Source organism: Lytechinus variegatus, chromosome 1, assembly GCF_018143015.1.
Source record: "Lytechinus variegatus isolate NC3 chromosome 1, Lvar_3.0, whole genome shotgun sequence".
NCBI lineage: Eukaryota > Metazoa > Echinodermata > Echinoidea > Temnopleuroida > Toxopneustidae > Lytechinus > Lytechinus variegatus.
In genome coordinates, this window is record NC_054740.1 from 72,117,964 (window position 1) to 72,139,744 (window position 21,781).

Here is a 21,781-nt window from a genome sequence, read left to right on the forward strand (position 1 = left end):
GCTTGGATAATCAGTAGGTATTCTTTGCAGTGATGTAAATTTTGACCTGCGCCCAAATAAGGAAGGACTGCAATGAATGTATACAGGTGCCAATGATGTCATAACCCTACTTGAGTTAGTAAACTTATTTGCATATCCCTTTTCAATGAAATAATACTAAAAAGTGTTTATTAAACAAATATGATGTAAATTATTGAAAAAGTGTTTTGAAATGGATTTTTAATGCAACTGTTGTAGGATTATTTCATCATTGACATCTGGATTCATTCTTTGCGGTCATGCCTTACTTTGGCACGAATCAAAATTTACATTACTGCAAAGAGTACCTCCTGATCATCCAAGCATGAAAAAGACCACATAAATATGGTATCAAATTATTTGGGAGAAGATGCTCATTCCAACCATTGTGAGGTGTCAAGTTTTTTTTACATGTTGTTTGAAGGTTTGCATGGTGGCATGTACAATTGCTGATGTGGTTTACGGTACACCATGTGGAGTGTTATAGAAGCAGCGGATAGAAGAAGAGAGGAAGTGGATAGGCGAGAAAGTGGAGATTTTTGAGAATAGAGTATTCTTTCTTGAGAATAGTCCTGAAAAGGACTGTAAACCAGAAGGAATGTTGAGTGAGAACAGCTTGAGTAGTAGAGCTGATGAGGAGATGCTGGCTTGCGTCGGCGAGTAGAGATGATGAGTAGTAGAGAGACTCGACGTTTCGGACAGGTTGACTGTCCGTCTTCAGGAAGACGGACAGTCAACCAAAATTACTCAAAAACGTGAATTTGTGTACAAATCCAATGCAAATAGTGTTCTTAGCCAAAATTCATAAATGTATCATTATTTTTCCTTTTACTGCTTAAAATCAATTAATTTTATCTTGTTTATGGTCAAAATAAAGTCCCCGACAATTTCCATTGAAAAAACAATAAAAAACAAAAAATCGAAAAACAAAGAAATACATAAGAAATTTAGAAAACAATAGAATACGTAAGAAAATAAATGTGATTTTGATTTTTCTTTAAAAATCAATTTGATCAGATGCCTATCTAGAGTATGTGAAACAAAAATTAGCATTTCAAGGGCATTATTTTATTAATTGGAGCAAACTTATGATTTTACGCATAAATTAGTATAATTAATGAGACATGAGATTTTTTGCAGAATTTAATGTTATAGTTTTGTAGATAATGCCATGGGTAAGGCGTGTGCCAATTTTCGTTGCGATCGCACGATCGACGGGCGAGGTCATAAGGAGGGGCTGAATCAGCCCCCCCCAGTCTTCTTAGGTGTCGAAATAGCCCATATGGGTCTATTAAGGGAAATATATGAATGGTATCTCTCAAAACCTAATGCCAGTCAATATTGTTATTACCCCATCAGTATAAAGTGTAATTCAAGCTGTTATTCGTAGCAATGAATGTATAGGCCTGTTTGCCTGCCAGTACTTGTTCATTTCAGGTTATTTATGAACTTATGAAGTAATCCTGGCCAGGTGATTGAGACAGTAAAGTGTTGACATGTAACTTATGAACTTAACACCTACACTTGAGTTTGATCAGCTGGGAATTCTGGATGTACAGAGGCCCAGTAGGAAAGAGCAAATATCGTGGAGGAAGTGTGTATGGATATTATGATGCCTAGTTGTACAGCTGTACACTGGCTGGGTCATTGCGATGTATCATTGTATCTCGTCCAAAATGCCTCATTTAGGTAGTAATGCTATTATGCCAGGGTTTTGTCCTCGGGGGAGGGAGGGGGGGGGGGGGCGGGAGGGGTCTTCCTCTTCAAAGTTACCATCTGAGTGATTCCCCTAAGGAGAGTGGTCCCTGTGAGAGCTGACCTGTGGGTGCATTTCCCGCTTAAAGAGCTGATCTCCGGGCCGGGGGTACTTTGGGGGAGGGAGATGTCAGGTGGAGTTGTCAAAGGGGGAGGGGTGCCATGTGGGAATCATCCCAGGGGGAATTGTCGCGTGGGAGTTATCCCGAGGGGAGATGTCAGGTCGGAGTCATCCCTTGGGACTTTGTCCTGAAACCCAGATTTTGCGATCTACTTTTCAGAATTATGTATCAAAGAATTTAAACATAATTGAAGATATGACTAGATGTGAACAGAGAGAAGAATTATAGATGAGTTTTTCTTAAACTTTCTCTTTTATTATTTTTTTAGTAATACCATTTTCCTGAATCTGATGTACATAATTTGGCACTGTATCAAGTGTTCTTGGGTATCATATTCATAGCAAAGCTGAGTCATTAGATGTTCAAATCACATCAAAAACATATGTCATGTAATGTCTGCTTATCTTCAAATTACAGCATTCTGACTACATTGACATCAAAGGTGAATTATTCTATTTCTTTAATGTAGTGTGAATGGTTTATTTTTGACAATTGACCAACATGAGATGTACCCCAAATGCTGTAAAATAGTAGCAGATATCACAGACTATTTTTGCAATCAACACCCTTTAAATGTCTTTATAGAATATGCTTTGGCATACCAATGGAAACAATGTTGTATCCGGATTGTAAAACGAAGAGTTTCACAGCAGGCTATCCATAGTTAAACTGCATCTATGGACCAGGGTTTTGATATTAGTAAACGTGTCAGGTTATTATTTGTTTTCCCCATGCAAAGTCGGTCACAGAATTTGACTAAACTGATTTTTGAATATTTATTTATTTTTCCTGGTAAATAGATTTGTGCAACAGAAACTATGTAATTCCATCATAGTTCTTAAGAAGACCTTCCAAATCCTATTAGAACGAAGCAAGTTTCTGTCAAGTGTAAATTGATTATACCAGGCCTAGGATAACCAGGTTTGGTCTGATCTTGGAATATTTCATGAATTGGTTAGTAAAGTTACAACTGACTTTGCGCATGATTGGAACTTGTTTTGAGGTGCTAAGTCATTGACATAGGGATATATTGTACCACAAGAAAGGGTCGCCAGTCATGCTTGAAATCATTGGTAACTTATACCTAGGTCACATTTACTCTACAGCAGTATGGCGAGTCGAAAACAGCCGTTTTAACATTTTTTTACCAGCTATACATTGATGACTTGAATTAAATGAATAAAACTGCGGTTTTCGACTTGCAGTAGTGCCGCCATAGATCAAATGTGACCGAGGTATTAAGAGTTGCTTTATGAAATATCCACCAAGCATTCTGTAGGATATATATTGACTTGGAACCAGTTGGAGATCTCTGTAAGGCATTGGTGTGCAATTTTAGCATTGGTAATTGTAAATCTATACATGCATCTAGAAACAGCTACTGATAATGCAAGGATATGGTTTGGGAAAAACACAGCAGAAGATGTACATATATTTGCAAAGAAAGTCGTTTTTCTTGTAGATATTAATATTAAATCTATTCTCTATATTCATTGTACAGAGGTGTGTTTTTTTAATTTAAGTGTAAATATTATGGCAAAGCACGATTTGAAAAGAAAAACATGAAGGATTAAACCTGGGTTGTAAGCAGAATGTGAAACGACAATGCCCTGTATAAAACGGTAAAAGAAATCATGATGCGTTTAATCATCCTTTATTTTCTTTGCATTCTTTTGGTGTCCATCGTCTACATACATAAGGGACCCGTTTCATAAAGTGTTACAACTGGTGTAACTTTGACATTATGGCAACTACCATGGTAACCTTGATTTTGATTGGCTGCTGAGCCCTGTTGCCATGGTAGTTGCCATAATGGCAAAGTTACAACAGTTCTAATTCTCTATGAAACGGGGCCCCAGATATTCATTTACTTATACAGCACTTGGCTTCCATGGGGCGCGGGGGGGGGGGGGGGGTTAAGATTTGTGGAAATTTAAACTTGAATGTTGAAATAATGCATTTGGAGTTATTTATTACTCTCTTAAATGGAAAAGTCCACCTCCACAAAGAGTTGATTTTGATGAAATATTTTTAAAAGCTGACTTAACCCTAAATAGACTGGGCTATTTCGACGCCTAAGAAGACTGGGGGGGGGGGCTGATTCAGCCCCCCCTTATGATCTCGGCCGTTGATCGCGCGATCGCGACGAAAATTGGCACATGCGTTACCCATGGCATTATCTACAAAATTGTAACATCAAATTCTGCAAAAAAACTCATTAATTATGCTAATTTATAATGCCCCTGAAATGCTAATTTTTGTTTCACATACTCTAGATAGGCATCTGATCGAATTGATTTTCAAAAAATTTCAAAATCACATTTATTTTATTATATTCTATTGTTTTCTAAATTTCTTATGTATTTCTTTGTTTTTCGACTTTTTGTTTTTGTTTTTTTCAATGGAAATTGTCAGGGACTTATTTCTACCTTAAAAAAGATAAAATTAATTGATTTTAAGCAGTAAAAGGAAAAATAATGATACATTTATGAATTTTGACTAAGAACACTATTTGCATTGGATTTGTACACAAATTCACGTTTTTGAGTAATTTTGGGTCTGCATGCACTTACGAAATGTTGCGTAATTTTGGAACCGCGTACCTGGGGGTCACAATTTTGGTCTCAAAAGTTGCGTGAGACTTGAAAGTAAAAAGTCAGCGAGCGACGCGGTAAAAAAATTTCGCGCAGCGGATTTATCGTGAAAAATGTCGAGGGGGGGGGGCTGAATCAGCCCCCAGTCTTTTTAGGGTTAAAGCTTAACGCTGAAATTTGATATAAAATGAAAATATTTGGATGTTTCAAAGTGCTGGTTGATAAAACCATTATATGCATATTCTGGTAAGAATGAAAATGAGGAAACTGATGACACATTCTCCACTAACCCCTTTGTATTTTGTAGTGAAATGTATTTTGATTTTCTCCTCATGTGAAACATTGATTCCTCTCAGAATTATGTTGAATATCCATTGATGTAACATATCTTGATATCATGAAGAGTCTCCTCATTGTCAAAGCTACAAATGGAAATATTTCACAATTTGAATACCCCCCCCAAAAAAAAATGAAAAAAATAAGTGACTTTACCATTGTCTCTCCTTTTGGCATATCACATCTTCTGTCTTTTTTAAAAATAATTAAGCAACAATTTAGAGTAACATAACTTCTTTTTTTCATATCCTATTTCTATTAAATTTTCAGCATTATATATCTTTGATTTTTCTATTTTTATTCAAACCAGCTTTTTATTTGGGTGGATATCCCCTGAACAATTTTGAATTGTAATTTCAACATTCACAAATATGTCATCTTCCTTAAATAGGACTGAAAGACAAACAAGTAATCAAATGTTGTGCCCTGCACATGTCTGGAATGTATTTCATTTATGTCTACTGTGTAGAATTTGAATGTATAATATCTGTGTCATGTGGTTTTGCATTTGACAAATAAATTTAAATAGATATAATTATATTTTGTGAGATTGATTCTTAGGCCTATTGTACTAAACACAATCTTGCAGGTTTCTGCTTTTCATTTTTGTCTCTTCTTCTTTACTGCAAAAAAAATTAACCATCTTAAATCATTTTAAACATACTTTGTATAAATATATTTGTGTGTAAATTATATCAGAAAATAATATTTCAATCTGAAAATTTCGGGATCTGCTGTTCAGAGTGGATTTCCTTGGTCTTAGAAAAAACGATAGAAATGTCTTTTTTGTATACATTCATCAACCTTTTTTAATGTTTGAGGTATTTCCATTTTCATTTTTAAGAGAGCATCATTCATATTCTCTACGATGTGATGTCTTGCAAGGAAAAAAGATCTATCCTTAAATTCGAAATCCAAATTTAAATCAATATCTTTGACACTATGAGTTCTTGACCATTATTTTTCAGCGAATACTTCCAAATGCATCGAATATTGTTGAAAATTTTGAGTATCTTTTCTATTTCAAAACGTTCTAAACCAATTTTGAAAAGGTCAAAATAGACGTTATCATCTTTATCTACGATGATGGAGTTTGTAAAAAAAAAACATTTCATCATGATAGTTATGTTTGTTCATCCAGACGAATAAACATTAAGAATGATCTCATTTATTTTATACCTCTCTTTTTAAAGAAAAAAATACAGTATTTTCTGTAAATCCTATTACATTCATTGTGAGGTTACTGAAGGAAATTAGCAATCCCTACATCCCATGCTAAATATCTTAATTATTGTGTCCATTTCATGTTTTTTCGTTCTCCCAATATAAGTAGGTTGATCAACATAATTCTTTGTGCCTTAATGGATAACCGAACATCTGTAAGACCCGGCCAGCATTATCATAATCTAAATAAACAAATATTACTCTTGAACTGATCTTTGCCACTCCATAAAAGTTCAAAGATCAATTTGTTAAGTTTCTACCCATTCACTGGACAAGCGTAAGAGAACACTCTTAAAACAACTCAGTCAAATTGACTATACCAATAATCAGCTGGGTGCAACTGATATATACAGTCGTCCTCAAAATTATTCATACCCTTGTTGATATTTGTGATTTTTCATGTTTGTGATGAAATGAATGCATTTCATCAAGTTTCTCTATGATTTATGTGTGACCTACTAGTCAAAGAATAACAACAATGCACAATTCAAGAAATTTCTCTTTTCAGGGGTATTTTATTCATAGATATTCAACTAATGTCATGTTCAAAATTAATCATACCCTAGGTTTTCTGAGTCCAATGTCTTTCATTAATAGTCAATAGCATAGCCTTTGTTCTTTACGACTGCTTCTAGACGATTCCTGTAAGTGTCCACAAGCTTCCTGCACGTCTCCTGCGGGATGTTGGCCCATTCTTCCTTGGCGTAGGCCTCAAGCTGGGTCAGGTTAGTCGGGTTCCTAGCCATCACTCTGACCTTCAGGTCTCGCCACAAGTTCTCGATCGGATTCAGGTCAGGACTCTGACTTGGCCATTCTAGGACGTTGACATCATGGTCCTTGAACCATTTCTTCACCAGCTTGGCGGTATGCTTTGGGTCATTGTCTTGTTGGTACTTCCAGTTGGGGCCAAGCTGGAGTTTTTCGGCAGATTCCTTCAAGTTCTCATCAAGGATCTGGATGTAATCCTCCTTTTTCACGATTCCTTTGACTCTAACGAGGTTCCCTGTGCCACTGGAAGAGAAACATCCCCATAGCATTATGTGCCCACCACCATGCTTGACGGTTGGCACAGTGTTCTTTGGATTGTATGCTTCCCCTTTCTTCCTCCAGACGTATTCAACATCCATATGGCCAAATAACTCCAACTTCGTCTCATCAGACCGCAGGATGGTTGACCAAAAGCTTGGATTTTGCTTCAGATGGCCTCTAGCAAAGGCCAGTCGAGCCTTCAGGTGTTTCTTCCTGAGCAATGGTGTCTTCCGAGGTCTGCGTCCATGGAGACCTCTTTTGTGCAAGACTCGCTCGATGGTGGACCGGGACACCTTCGTCCCTGACCGGTCAAGCGTTTCAAGTAGGGCCTTGGTTGTGGTCCGGGGGTTGTTGTTGACCTCTCTGCAGATTTTCCTGGCAAGTTTAGGGGACACCTTGCACTTCCTGCCACGCCCACTAAGGTTCTTCACAGTGTTGTACCTCTTGTGCTTCTTGATTACGCTCTGGACTGTTGCCACAGGGACGTCATACTGCATTGAAATGGCCTTGTAACCTTTTCTCTCAATGTGGGCATTCACAAGACGTTGCCGTAGGTCCTCACTGAGCTCCTTCTTGGCCATGATTATCAGAGACTGAGAATAACCAGAATGCTTTCCTCTATTTATACCCTTTTAGAAAGATGCTATTTTCCATCATTGTTTAATGGCTTGTTTAACAAAGAGGGTATTTAATTCATTGGAACATCTTGAAATAACTATAGAACAAAGAATAGCACATTCCCAGACAGTGAAAATAATGCGCATTGTCATAAAAGGACATTTTTGCTGAGGTATTGGCAAGGGTATGAATAATTCTGAACAAGTGCAAAAAATAACTTTCGACCCTATATATTATTATGCTAATGAAGACTTGCCAGCTCATATGTCAAATCATGCATAGCAACAAGCAGACAAAAGATACAAAGAAAGTTACATCATAATAGCTTTTACAAGTAAAGAATCTACCAAAGAATGTTTTTCCACAAGGGGTATGAATAATTTTGAGGACAACTGTATAGTCACATTTCTGACTATATCTAGTCAGAAATGACTCTGTTCTTGTTAAATACGACTAAAATAGTCGAATGTGACTAGTATAACAGTTGTATCCAGCCCCGGCACCCAGCTGACCCTACCTATTCATTTTTGACTCATTTGTGTTTAGAGTGAAGAAATATCAATTTCGATAATACAAATGTTTTAATTATATTATACCCATCAATGCTAAATCCCGTTTCTTCTATAACATCAAAGATATTCTTTATTCTACCATGCCCCCGTTCCCCAATCTGTTCGCCAGTAGGACAAATCCTAATTGCTTGGGGTGCAATTGTTGATAATTCTGATCGCGCCTTTATTTTCCAGGTCCAAGAGAAACTGATATTCTTCCGGCATTTTGTGGGCATTCGTTGTATAGTTCACGTATACCTCCGGCTCATAATAATGATGTAGAATTGTCCGATTGTACGGGTCCGTGTGGAACGGGTAGAATCCAAACAACGATACCTCGTCACACAGTTGAAACATGGGGGCGAGAAGGGTTAAGCCAGACGATGGCGCCCTAAAATGCCACAACCTGTAAACAAATAAATTCAAATTGTTGTAAATCATGGAGTAGTACTTCGATCCTCATTAAAATGGATGTGCGTATAAGTCAACATCCATTGGCAATTATGATAATTATAAACATCATATCAGACACGGGGCCTTTTGCTAAGATCCAAGCTCTTATTTTTTCCAATTCATGGGTACAAAAATGTTGGCTTTTGTCCCCCATATTCCATCCCCATCAAGTGAAGCCAATGTATTTCAGCAGAACAACCAAACCAATGGTACAGAGACTGGCGCTTTTAGTTTACTAGTAATGAATGATTTGGTCGTATATTGTGCTATATTATCAATTTGACTAAATGGAAACGTGATAGAATTTCGATCAAAGTATAAGAAGGTGAAAGCTTGCGACGTCATTCTTTCACTCAACTTCATATCGCCACGCAGGTGCACATTGTTTGAAAGATATCTAAAAACAATTGGTATTTTTGTTGACATTTTGAACAATATGTAAGATTTCACCCCCATCTACTGGAATCGGTATTGGGAATGAATGAATTACCGGATTGCGGGTGAAATTAAAGATTTATAATTGATCCCGTGGCTGAAGAAAAGATGAAACCGTTCTCTCAGATGAGGGAGAAGAGGAGTTATCTTGTCCGCATGGCCCCTGGATGTCCAAAGGACACTATCATTCTTTAGTAGCTTCAGCCTGTTGATCGTAGTGCCGCACTCTGCAGGTATTCTTGTCAACCACTCAGAGGCTGATTCATTTTCTTTCTTTTTATTTGTGAAGCACGCTTTCAAGAGTCTGCACTGTTCCCCGTTGATGGTCATAAAGGATACCTTCGAACCCACGTCGGGGGAGTACTCGTGACCAAACTCGGCCAAATTCATCCTGATAACCAGGTCGGATTCGTCTATCAGATGGCCACAACCGCTGTTCAAAAGTATTCCCGAATTCCCCACAAGAGCGCAAGACTCCACTCGCTCTGGTATTTCACTGATGGCTGTCTTGTTGTTGCCATAGAATATCTTTATTGGCTTTCTTTGATGCATTTGCGTCCCGACTGTCTTTCTGCAGGTTTAGACGAATGGGGAAAGAAAGCATCAAAATCATAATAAAGATAATAATAATGATGATGATGATGATAATAATAATGATGATGATAATAACAACAGCAACAATAACAACAAAATGTTGATCATCATAATAATGATAATAATAATAAATGTGGGGGCGTCGTGGTCGAGTGGTTAAGGCTGTCGTCTTTCAATCTGAAGGACGTGAGATCGATTCCAAGCCAGGCGTGTTTTCCTTCAGCAAGAAATTTACCCACACTTTGCTGCTCGACCCAGGTGACCATTTCATGAAAGTTGTCAGCACTGAAAAGTTGTCTTTCTTCGACAGTTACCAGAGTAACAGTCAGAAGCCAGTGCCTTTCAGCCAATCAAAACCAAGGATTTCACTGACCTGACTGAAATTGTCAGCACTGACAATTTAGTCCGTGTTGACAACTTTCATGAAACACCCACCTAGATGCGTACCGGCAGGAAGTAATTCTTCAAAATCGGAATCGGTAGACTCGCTTAGCCGGGGTACTCGAGCGCCTTGAGCGCTATATATACAAATCCCATATTATTATCGTTATTGATAATAATGATAATAATAAAGATATACTTTAACTATTTATTGCAGGGAACCCATACTAACAAGCTTTGCTTTCCAGTGGGTTCCCTTTTTTTTCATTTCTGTATATGATATTTTTGTGTTATGCTTTACTTTGTAACTTTTGTTAATTTTTTGGAATGAAAAAGAATAAATGCAATCAATCAATCAATCAATCAACTAATCAATCAATCAATAATAATAATAATAATAATAATAATAACAACAATAATAATAATGATAATAATAATAATAACAATAGTGATAATAATAATAATATTGATAATAATAGTAGGATTTACAAAGGGCTTTTTGCCTGCGGATACAATGTGCTTCTATTACTACTCCGGCTGTATAGCTGTGGTGCCATATAGGAGCTGAAGCATTCAAGGAATTTCTGCCTATACCTGGTACCCATTCACTTCACCAGAGTTGAGTGCTGAAGGAAAACACGCCATGGCTGGGAATCTAACCCACGTCCCTCATATTGAGAGACGAAGTCATAACCACAAGACCACGACGCCCCACATGAATATAGTGTTCGTGCGTGGTAACATGTTTAATAGGGTTTTTTGTCTTTCTTTCTAATTGTTGTCTCTAGTGAAGGAAGTAGGTGGTTAATAAAATGGTGATGTTTGGGGTATTGGTGTTTTATATAATTCCTATCTAAAAAAATGGTCCTGCTCAAAATCCTGGAAATTATCGAGGGATCTCGATCCTTAGCTGCATTGGAAAACTGTTCACTTTATTCTAAATGAGAGATTAACAAAACATATTGATTACTTTGGTATCTTAGGAGGGAACCAAGTGAGATTCATGCACAAATACTCATCCATTGACCATTATATTCCCTTTGAAATGCATTGTTGATATTGTACAATGTTCCTAAATGAAATTCTAAAGGCAAAATCAGGAATATCCCTGAATTCACTTTTCTAAATGTGGCGATTGAAGTGACCTTCGAGTATAAATGTTTAGGTTTTGTATTCAACTATAATGGTAATTTTAGCAAGACAAACAAGCTTCTTTATGATTAAGCTACAGAGGTGCACTTATAAGCAAATCTAGGAGACTGCATCTCTCAATGGACATTCAGTTTTATTTTATGTCTTTAATCTGTCCTTTTTATTGTTATTTCTTGTAAATTCCACGATTTTTGAAAATCTTGTAATTGTTAATAATTTGTTTTTTAATCATTCATTTTGATAAAAACTTAAAATATTAAAAGAAAGTTATTTGGCAAACCATCCTCATCTCAAAATTATGACAATTCATCAGATCTAGTCAAATACCAGTCTTTTTGTTTAACCCCCTCCCACTTACTTTAATTTGTTGAAGACCCCTTTTTTCTCTCTCTTTCTCTCTCTCTCTGTCATTTTTTTTTTTTGGGGGGGGGGGTACGAAACGACCTCAAATTTTGTTGTGAAGATCTTTTTTTCCGTGTCAACTTTTCATTCTGCTTGACCCCCCTTCCATTCCGCCAAAACTGGTCCTTAGATATCTATACAAAATTCCAACGACGATTGCTGTAATTCGTTATCGAATTTTTAAAACCACTCATGATTCGTGAACTTGAAAATTACCTGATTAAACTACCCCTCTCTTCGGAAACATTCATGTAAATTAAGAACAGGAAACACAAGGCTTCCTATGACAACTCCGGAAACAGTGTAGTTTTTTATATGAATCAGGGAGTGGTGACGACTTCCATTACATCTTTAAAGGACAAGTCCACCCCAACAAAAACTTGATTTGAATAAAAATAGAAAAATTCAACAAGCATAACATGAAAATTTCATCAAAAACGGATGTAAAATAAGAAAGTTATGACATTTTAAAATTTCGCTTCATTTCACAAAAAAGTTATATGAACGAGCCAGTAACATCAACATGAGAGAGTCGATGATGTCACTCACTCACTCACTATTTCTTTTGTATTTTATTGTTCGAAATATGAAATATTTTGATTTTCTCTTCATTGTTATGTGAAATGAAGTTTCATTCCCCCCTGAACACGTGGAATTCCATTATTTCAACATTTCGTGCTTCAGGCAAGGAGGTCCTAATCATCAAATTCTTAAAACTTGAAATATTGTATAATTCAAACAATAAAAAACAAAAGAAATAGTGAGTGAGTGACATCATCGACTCTCTCATTTGGATGTAACTGGCTCGTTCATATAACTATTTTTTTTTAAATAAGCAAAACTTTGAAATGTCATAACTTTGTTATTTTACATCCGATTTTGATGAAATTTTCAGCATTGTGCTTGTCTGATTTTTCTCTATTGATTCAAACCAACATTTTTCTGAGGTGGACTTGACCTTTAAATGTAGCAATTTTAAATCAGAAACTCTATAATGTCTCAACAATACACACCCTCTTTAAGTCTCATGTCGAAGTCCTTGATTTGGTTTTATCGTTTTATTCGTTGATGTTGTATGTATGTTTAACTCACGTTCATATTCAGTTAAGTTCAGTTTCAGATAAGTTTGGTTTATTTTTCATATCTCACAAAGTATCAAATACAATGAAACGTGCATTAAAAGACCGTTAATCATTAATGATAAAATAATACAATACATCACCATTATTCATATTACACAAGAAAAAGGTTATACAATTGAACGTTCAGATTGGAGATAAATTTATCAATATGATGAGGGTATGAAGGGAAAACTATTATTAATATTAATAAAATTACAAGTACTTGTCAACTTGTATTAATATCATATGTTAAAAGAAAAGAAAGAGAAAGAGAAAAAATAGGAATACAAAATAAATCATACTCCTGTTCATATCACTGACAGATCCGGGGGGCACATCCGGCCCGTGCCCCCACCCCCGTGAGAGCCATAATAAAAAAAAATGTAAAGTAGATATACCGCTATTACCCAAGTGTGCCCCTCCCCCATTTGAAATACTGGATCCGCCCCTGGTTCATATTCGTTATGTTTACATTCCTTTATTTGCTTAAAGGCTTCAATAAAACCTGAACGTTCCCTCTCCTTCTCTGGTATGTGAGATTAATTATTATGTATGCGTATATAGGGATGATTGTATTTGTGTGTTTTGTTAAAGGACAAGTCCACCCCAACAAAAACTTGATTTGAATAAAAAGAGAAAAATCCAAAAAGCATAACACCGAAAATTCCATCAAAATCGGATGTAAAATAAAAAAGTTATGTCATTTTAAAGTTTCGCTTCATTTAACAAAACAGTTATATGCACATCTCGGTCGGTATAATGGAAATGAGGGAACTGATGACATCACTCATTTTTTTGAATATTTTATTATATGAAATATGAAATATTTTGATTTTCTCGTCATTGTCATGTGAAATGAAGTTTCATTCCTCCCTGAACACGTGGAATTCCGCTATTTTAACATTTTTTGTCCTTCAGGCAAGGAGGTCCTAATCATCAAATTCGTAAAAATTGAAATATTGAATAATTCAAACAATAAAAAACAAAAGAAACAGTGAGTGAGTGACATCATCGACTCTCTCAACTGGCTCGTTCATATAACTATTTTGTTGAAAATAAGCGAAACTTTGAAATGTCATAACTTTCTTATTTTACATCCGATTTTGATGACAAGTTTCAGCATTGTGCTTGTCTGATTTTTCTCTATTGATTCAAATCAACATTTTTCTGAGGTGGACTTGACCTTTAATGTTTGTTTTTGTGTGAGAGAATGAAGAGGGAGAGAGCGAGAGAGAAAGGGGGCGGGTCATCTCCTACTCCATTTTTTTTGCCCATGTGGACCGGTTTGGTTTTTCCTCTTCTCAAAAGTCAGGAACTTTACCACTTCTATGTTCAATAACTTAGTAAGGATCGAGTAATAACCGCCGAAGTATCTATACCACAAGTTTTGTTCCTTTTCAATTTTCGATATCCTTTTCCACTTCACGTAGTCATCATTGATGGGTTTATCAATATTTGGGATCGAAGGAGAGGGGAAAATTTATAAGATTGTTTAAAACCCTTAAAGTGGTTTAGTGGATCAGCAAAATTAGTCTCTATATTTTTCATTGTTATTGTCGGTATTGCCTTGGGGAATTTTCCAGAAATCCATAGGCTTAGCAGGTCTCAAATTTCGTAGTTTGTGAGATCATCATATTAAGAATCCTTTTTTTAATTATTTTTAATACCTTTTTCCCATTGAATCATTTTGCCTATTGTAGTGGGTGGTCATTTTATTGGATTCCGTTCGAACTCATTCGATTTGAGATCGTTATCACATTTCAAGTGGTATTTATCTTGACTGTCTCATCCACCAGAGTTACATTTTTGTTAAATAAGGGTGGCTGGTTCTAGATTTGAAATTTTATTTAATGAGGTTTAATTTGTGCTTGAATTTCATAATAGGTCGCTAGCGCAGCCTGGTATTTTGATCTGGGGTGGGGGCACATCCATTCACGAGTGGATACCATGCGCGACCATGGGGGTCTCGAAAAGGACCCTAAACACGTAATTTCCATATTCTGAAAATGCACCCCTTAGCAAGTATTGGCGTGTGAAACCCTACCCTTAACAAGTATTGGAAACAAAACGATACTCTTGGCAAATATTCCCTGAAATGAACCCCTAAACAAGTACAGGAATGTTTTATTGTTACGGGTCCTTCGGTCGTCGGCTTTACCTTATTTGGTTTAGTACGACCCCACCTTCTACACCTCGCGCAAATCGGACTCTAAACACGAAGTGTTGGGGCAAAAAGGACATCCTTTGTAAAACATTTTAATTTTGTTTTATCATCCCCGCAAATTCGACCCTTAACACGTAATCTTCCTAGCGAATTAGATACCCTTTTTTCATTATTTTGTGTTTTTGACACCCTTATCACGTTACGTACGTAATGTGCCCTGTCGTGAAAAAGACATCCTTTTTACGTGTTTTTTGGTCGCGCATGGTACCCACTCGTCAATGTAATTGGCCCCCCCGGGATTTTGATATAGGATGGCATATTATTAAATACATCTTCTTTTGGATGTGGCTCATCTAGCAAGTTCCCAGTGTATAACGCTTAAATGCAGCCCGAACTAAAAATAATTGAGTGCGTCAGAAAATCGCGGATCAAAATCGAGCACTTCAAATATATCTATCATAAGACCTCAGGGGACATGACAAAGTAATCAACAATACTACATCTTTACAAGTAGATTTTCCATCATGGTCTCCCGTCAACCTGTCATTAGCGATAAAGAGCCCCCAAAAGAGGTTTGTGTTTTTACACAATTCGATTAACCTATGGCCAAATCTATTTGTTCTTTTTTTTTGCATGCAGTTTCTAGAGGCCTGTATATTAATGCGTCTAAAGTACTGATGTTATTCAAACTATCAAAGATAAGAAAGTAATCAATATTTTCAGTCCTAAAATCAAATACAAAGCTGTCAGCAATATCAACAATATATTGCAGGTAAAGGTCCACACCCGATACTGAAGTCCCAACTTAAACAAATTTGGGATGTTACTGATCTGCATTGACAGGGTTATACCAAATTGTATAATATCAGCTTCGAGAGCATGTATCAAATAAATCAAGATTAGAATAATGGGAAGCTTCTGGTGGGATATGCATTAAAAAAGTACTGTAAATCATTAAAATTCTGAGTGTCATATATGTAAGTACACTGAATAACTTGATGTAGATGTAATGATTCCATGATAATTGTTGATTCACTCTATATTTTCTGTTTTTACTTAATTACATACATTGACTGCTAAGAATTGCTATGAACTACTGAAATCCTTGTATCTGATTAGCTCAGAACAAGTAAGCTTTGTGAAGCACTCCCGTATTGCACAACCGTGCATGTGGAGCGTCGTGGCCCAGTGGATTAGTCTTCTGACTTTAAAATAACCATTTGGAATGATCATCACTTCGTCCAATGACCATTTCGTCTAAATGGCTGTTGGTCTAATATCCATTTTCTTTTCATTCAGTTTGCGCAATTAACACTTTAGTTTAATTAGACCACATATATATGGACAAAACGGCTATTGGACCAACTGGTTATTAGACGAAATGGCATTATACTAAATGAAAGTAGACAATGCGGTGAGTATACGAACTGATGATAGACCAAATTGTAGTAGATGAGTTGGCAATTTGACAAATGGGCATTTGTCAAATTGAAACCGATTCATAAAGAGCAGCAGGGGTGAAATTAGGGAAATCTGATGCCTTATCTAAACTGATGTCATTAGTATATATGGCCTGATGTCATTAGTATATATGGCGAGATACATATGAGTGGTATGATCTTGCTTGTCTAGGCGGGTATATTATGTCAGCCTCTCTAAAAATCCTATTTCCTAAGGAATTAAGAACTATTGATATTCTAGACTATAACTATAGATATTACTTCTATGCAGGCATTTCTTACCAAAAACGCTCATGTAAATTTATAATTGTAGTCCTGCTGGTCCAATTGTAATTGGTTCGAATGATTGGAATAAGCTTACAAGTAGATAGGACTTTATGCGACCCCGACTGTAGAAGTGTTCCACAGGGTAGGATGGGTAGGGGTTTTCAATAGAGGAGAGATAGAAATTTCAATATAATACAGATCTTTATTCAAGCATCAAATATTTGCATATTGTATAGTTAAAACATGACATAGTGACAATAGTGTACACAGGATTTTTGAGGGGGGGGGGGGTTCAAGCTGAATGAAATATATGCGTCCCCCCAAAAAACAAAAGACAAGCAAAAAAAAAGAGGTCGTCAACAAAATTTTAGGGGGGGCGGTGAATACCTGTAACCCCCCCCTTGCGTACGCTACATGCAGTTATGGCATCATCATACAAAAAATAATGTAAAACAGAGAAGGGGAAGGAAAGGATATCAGTACACTGTTTAATTCTTGGGAATGATATTCCAACTGCCGCTCCAGGAACATCGACACATCTCGGTGACCTTTATTGCCTTTGTATTTGTGTGTGTTTACATGTACAGAATTGTCAACCCTTACAGAATATAATGCGATGTCTTCTAATGTAAATTCAGTCTTTACTTCCCGATTGAATGACTGAGCGAAAAACTTTTGTTAACATGTTTTATCTCGGAAGAAAATAATTGGTTCATCCGTTTGGTTATTCACGTTGTTCTCATCTGATTGATATTCCGTAACGGTTGGCATCTTTGCATGTAAAAGGGCCCTCTCGGAGAAAAGTGGATGTCACTGATGGGGCTACCCTGTATGAATAAGACTAAATGATGATGATGATGATGATGATAATGATGGTGATGATGATGATGATCATCATTATCATCATCATTATCATTTCATTTTTATTATTATAACGACAAAAACAACAACAACAATAATAATGATGATAATAATAATGATAATGGACTTAAGCCTTAGGTCCTCTGTTTGCTTGCATGCAAGCGGTATGCTTTCTTAGCAACTAGATAAAAAACAAAACACCAACACCAATACATGCAGGCCTATTGGTGGTACGTCATGAATAACGGCAGTGGCGTACCATAGATTTTCCAAAGGGGGGGGGGCAAATTTGTTGGAGGATATTTCTTGCGCCAAAAAAATTGACAAGAAAAAAAAGGTCTTCAAGTTCAAAGGGGGAGGGCACTTGTGGCTCGTCAGGGATCAGTTGTGACTCGTCAAGTGGCATGGGTACGTCCCTTGCATGAGTTGTGACTCGTCAGGGGGGGGGCAGTCTGCCCCCTTAGTTACGCTAGTATATAACAGCAATGTTTAAATAATTAAGTAATGTTTGTTACAATTTGAATTTCTTCCAACTTACCGTAACGCTTGAACGACTGTGCTGTTCAGAGTCGACTTAACGAATATCGATGCCCTCTTGTAAGGCATGGCGTCTGATCAATATGACAAAGAAGATTGAAAGGAAAAGTATATATACGGCAGATAAGATTTAGATTTATTTCATTTAATTACTTTTCATTTTATTTTGAATATATATTTATCTATTCATATAATTTCTCAACATAATCATAATGAAATACACAATTAAAACACATTTATCATAAACAAATCAATAACTGATTATAATGGTATACGAAGTAGAAATAATTTGCATACAAAGAATGAGCGGGGGGGGGGGCTTATATTAAAATAGAGGGGAACACAGAAAATCTAATATTGTATTCCTCATAATTATCATCTGTGTTAGGCACCGAGGAGGGGGGAGGGGGGCTTACATTGACGAGTGGATACCATGCGCGACCAAAAAAAAAAAACGTAAAAAGGATGTTTTTTTACGATAGGGCACATTACGTACGTAACGTAATAAGGGTGTAAAAAATAACGAAAAAAGGGTATCTATTTTGCTAGGAAAGCTACGTGTTTAGGGTCAAATTTGCGAGGGTATAAAAAAGACTAAAATGTTTTATAAAGAATGTACTTTTTGCTCCAACAGTCAACGTGTTTAGAGTCGAATTTGCGCGAGGTGTGGGAGGTGGGGCTGTACTCTAATCCCAATGATGTAGATAAACATGACAAAGCCGACGTCTGTGACATTAATAAGTAAAATATCGCTGTACGGTACTAGTTTAGGGGTTCAATTCAGGAAATACTTGACAAGGGTATCGTTTTGATTCCAATACTCGTTAAGGATAGGGTTTCATTCGCCAATACATGTTAAGGGGTGCATTTTCAGAAAATGGAAAATACTTCTTTTAGGGAGCTTTTCGAGACCCCATGGTCGTGCATGGTATCCACACGTCAATGGAAGTGGCCCCCCGGGGTTGGGCATTTAACCATTTTATGAAGAGCAAAACATTTAAATATCACGATCTTTTCATCTGAGCTTGAAGACAATTTCAACATTGTGTTTGTATTATTTTTATGTATTGGCATATTTGGACCTTCAAAGGATCATCATGTCATTACATGGGGCCGACGCGGTAGGACTATCATTATGGATATTCGATCGACGTTTGAAAAAAAAATCGATTGACCGTTGAAGATAACGTCGGCCTTATGCCAAAAGGGCCTTAACCCGATTTTAGGGGTTCTGAATATTTTATAATAAATTTAACACATTTCATGTAAAACTTAATAACTTAACACGTTTATCGAAATTGGCTTCAAAAGCAAAAAAACGACCACAAACTTTTGATTATTAGAGAGGCCAAAACCTTTATAAACGCCATTATCTCGGAATGGCCAAAAGCAGTTAAGGCCCTTTTGGCATAAGGCCGACGATAATAGCAAAATAGGAGCGATTAGATTTATTAAAAAAATATATATATTTTAAAGATCCTACTGAATTTCCATGTTCCCGACCGTGACGAAATCCATTCCCTGCTCGGTTGGCGGTCGATCATATTATTGGCTTTCCTTTACCGAGCATTTTTTTTATTTAGACAATAAAAATTGGAACTATATAATTATTCCACACATACAAATAATGATATTTAGGCATACCATGAATACAGCTTACCGATATGATAACTGAATAAAACTGAAGATCCATAGTTCAATATCACAATATATATCATCAAAGATACGGTGACCCCAAGAAAAGTTATCGCTTTAACGTCGATCGATCGAACAAAGATCATGGTCATAGTATATCGAGATGATTAAACATTGAGGGACGAAATGTTTTTTTTCAGAGCTTTCTAAATCAGTTCTCTTCAACTTCCATGTTGGAATAGAAATTCCCTCAAGAATGTGGCAAAATATCCCGCAAAATATCCATGGATGTCAAATCTTGATTCATATGTCCGCAAATCAAATCGTTTCATGCATGTAGGTCGTAGGCCTATACCGTTGATAATACACATCGCCACACCCGCAAGGCCGCAGTTCTCGACGATTTAAATGATTATTCTCAGAGGCAACGTAAACTATCCCGTCGCATCCCGTGTGCGGATGCGCGTACGACCAAGCCGAGTGAGGGCGCAAATCCGAGAACCTTTCCGCCGGATAAAAAGAAGAAGGATACGTCGCATCAGAGAATAGAATTCAATTTAAATCGTCAAGAACTAGACGAGGTCATGCCATACGCGCCATATAAGCTAAAACAACAACAACAATAACAGCCTTCTTGAACCGCTAGTTTCGTCTCAGCCTCTATACTTGACGGGGTATATAGCCCAAGTCACGAGGCCTTGTCAAGAGGCTAAAAAACTACAGGAGTGAATCCATGACATCATGCCATTCAAGTAGGGGGGATGACACAATGAACCACCCCCTCTAAACAATAGGTGGGTTGGTTGAATTTACGCCAGTGCCTATAACCAGGCTATTCTGTATTGGGGCGCAAAAATCTGGGCTCACCTTATCAAGGGAAAAGGGCTAATCATGCAAAGCATAGGGCTGAAGCCCCCCCCCCCTCACAAAAAAAAATCGACCGCCAAGAAAAAAAATATAGAGAGATACCATAATTATGTACTATAGTTGCCCTAGCTCTCATGATATTAGAAACATTTTGGGGCCATGGGCGTGGGATTAGCTGCTTGGTCAGATCACATATGCGTACACATTATGCCTTAAAATGTTTTGAATAAATCATCCTTTGTTTTTAATAGTCTCAGTTTCCATCCGATTTTGGCCTATCAATATTCATTCATGTCTGTTGTTATAATGACAGTTTAGTTTCAATAATTAGTTTATCCTTATAATACCTCTTAACATGCTAGCGGTGTTTTAGAACTGCCCAATGTGATAACCATGATTACCATTGGTGGAAGGGGGGGGGGGGGGAGGGGGCTCCTAAAATAAGAAGGAAATTATTATTTATTTGCAGGAAAACACCCCTTTCTGGGTGTGTGTGGGAGGGGGTGGTCAGCAATTTCTTGTGCCACCCCCCCCCTCATCATTTCTATAAACTTGCATCCGCCGGCCTCCAGTGACCACTGGCAAAATTGGAAGGCTGTTTTGGATTAACGTTTGACTAAGGCGAAAATGGACAGAATACACTGTATTTATTGTTGCTATGCCAGATATGCATCAATAAAAATATGTTTTTGATAAGCAATGAATCAACGAAAGTAGTTATGAATAAATGAAGGAACAAATAAATTGACTAATAAATCCAGCTATTAATGAATGTATGGATATGAATAAATATTTACAGAAAGAAGTTTCAGGAAATTAATTTGATAGGGGAACATTTTCCGCAAGAGAATGAGCACAATGAAAAATTCTTTCGTAGAATCAGGGGGGGGGCATGAAAACTGTATGAGGGGTGCAGTTAATGGAGACCTGAGCAAAATTAATTTATGAAACTGGTTCCGTTGAAAAATAACACGGTGCCTTTTCAAGCACAGCTTAATAAGCCAGTTCGTAGTTCATTTCTGCGCATGATCAAAAGATTCTACGCATGATCAGAGGAAGGTCATTTGTACTAAAGTGACATGGTGGTTTAAAATATGAGATAAACACCAACTTTGATGTCTTGATTATTCATATATTCTTTTGAATTGTGGTTTTCATTTACATCCACAGAAAACAACAATGCGTCGATGAACGACTGATATTTC

The 21,781-nt window shown here is 36.8% G+C and overlaps 1 protein-coding gene across 1 annotated transcript; it reads right to left on the bottom strand.

Annotated features, from left to right (window-relative positions):
• Positions 1-8,038: 8,038 nt before the first annotated feature.
• Positions 8,039-20,091, bottom strand: LOC121406533 (CMP-N-acetylneuraminate-poly-alpha-2,8-sialyltransferase-like). The gene is made up of 4 exons (XM_041597545.1): positions 19,735-20,091; positions 18,076-18,148; positions 9,191-9,706; positions 8,039-8,653 (listed from the first exon to the last, which is right to left on the bottom strand). Exons 1-4 carry the CDS (start codon positions 19,859-19,861, stop codon positions 8,389-8,391), a joined length of 981 nt encoding a protein of 326 aa, XP_041453479.1. The 5' UTR covers positions 19,862-20,091; the 3' UTR covers positions 8,039-8,388.
• Positions 20,092-21,781: the final 1,690 nt, after the last annotated feature.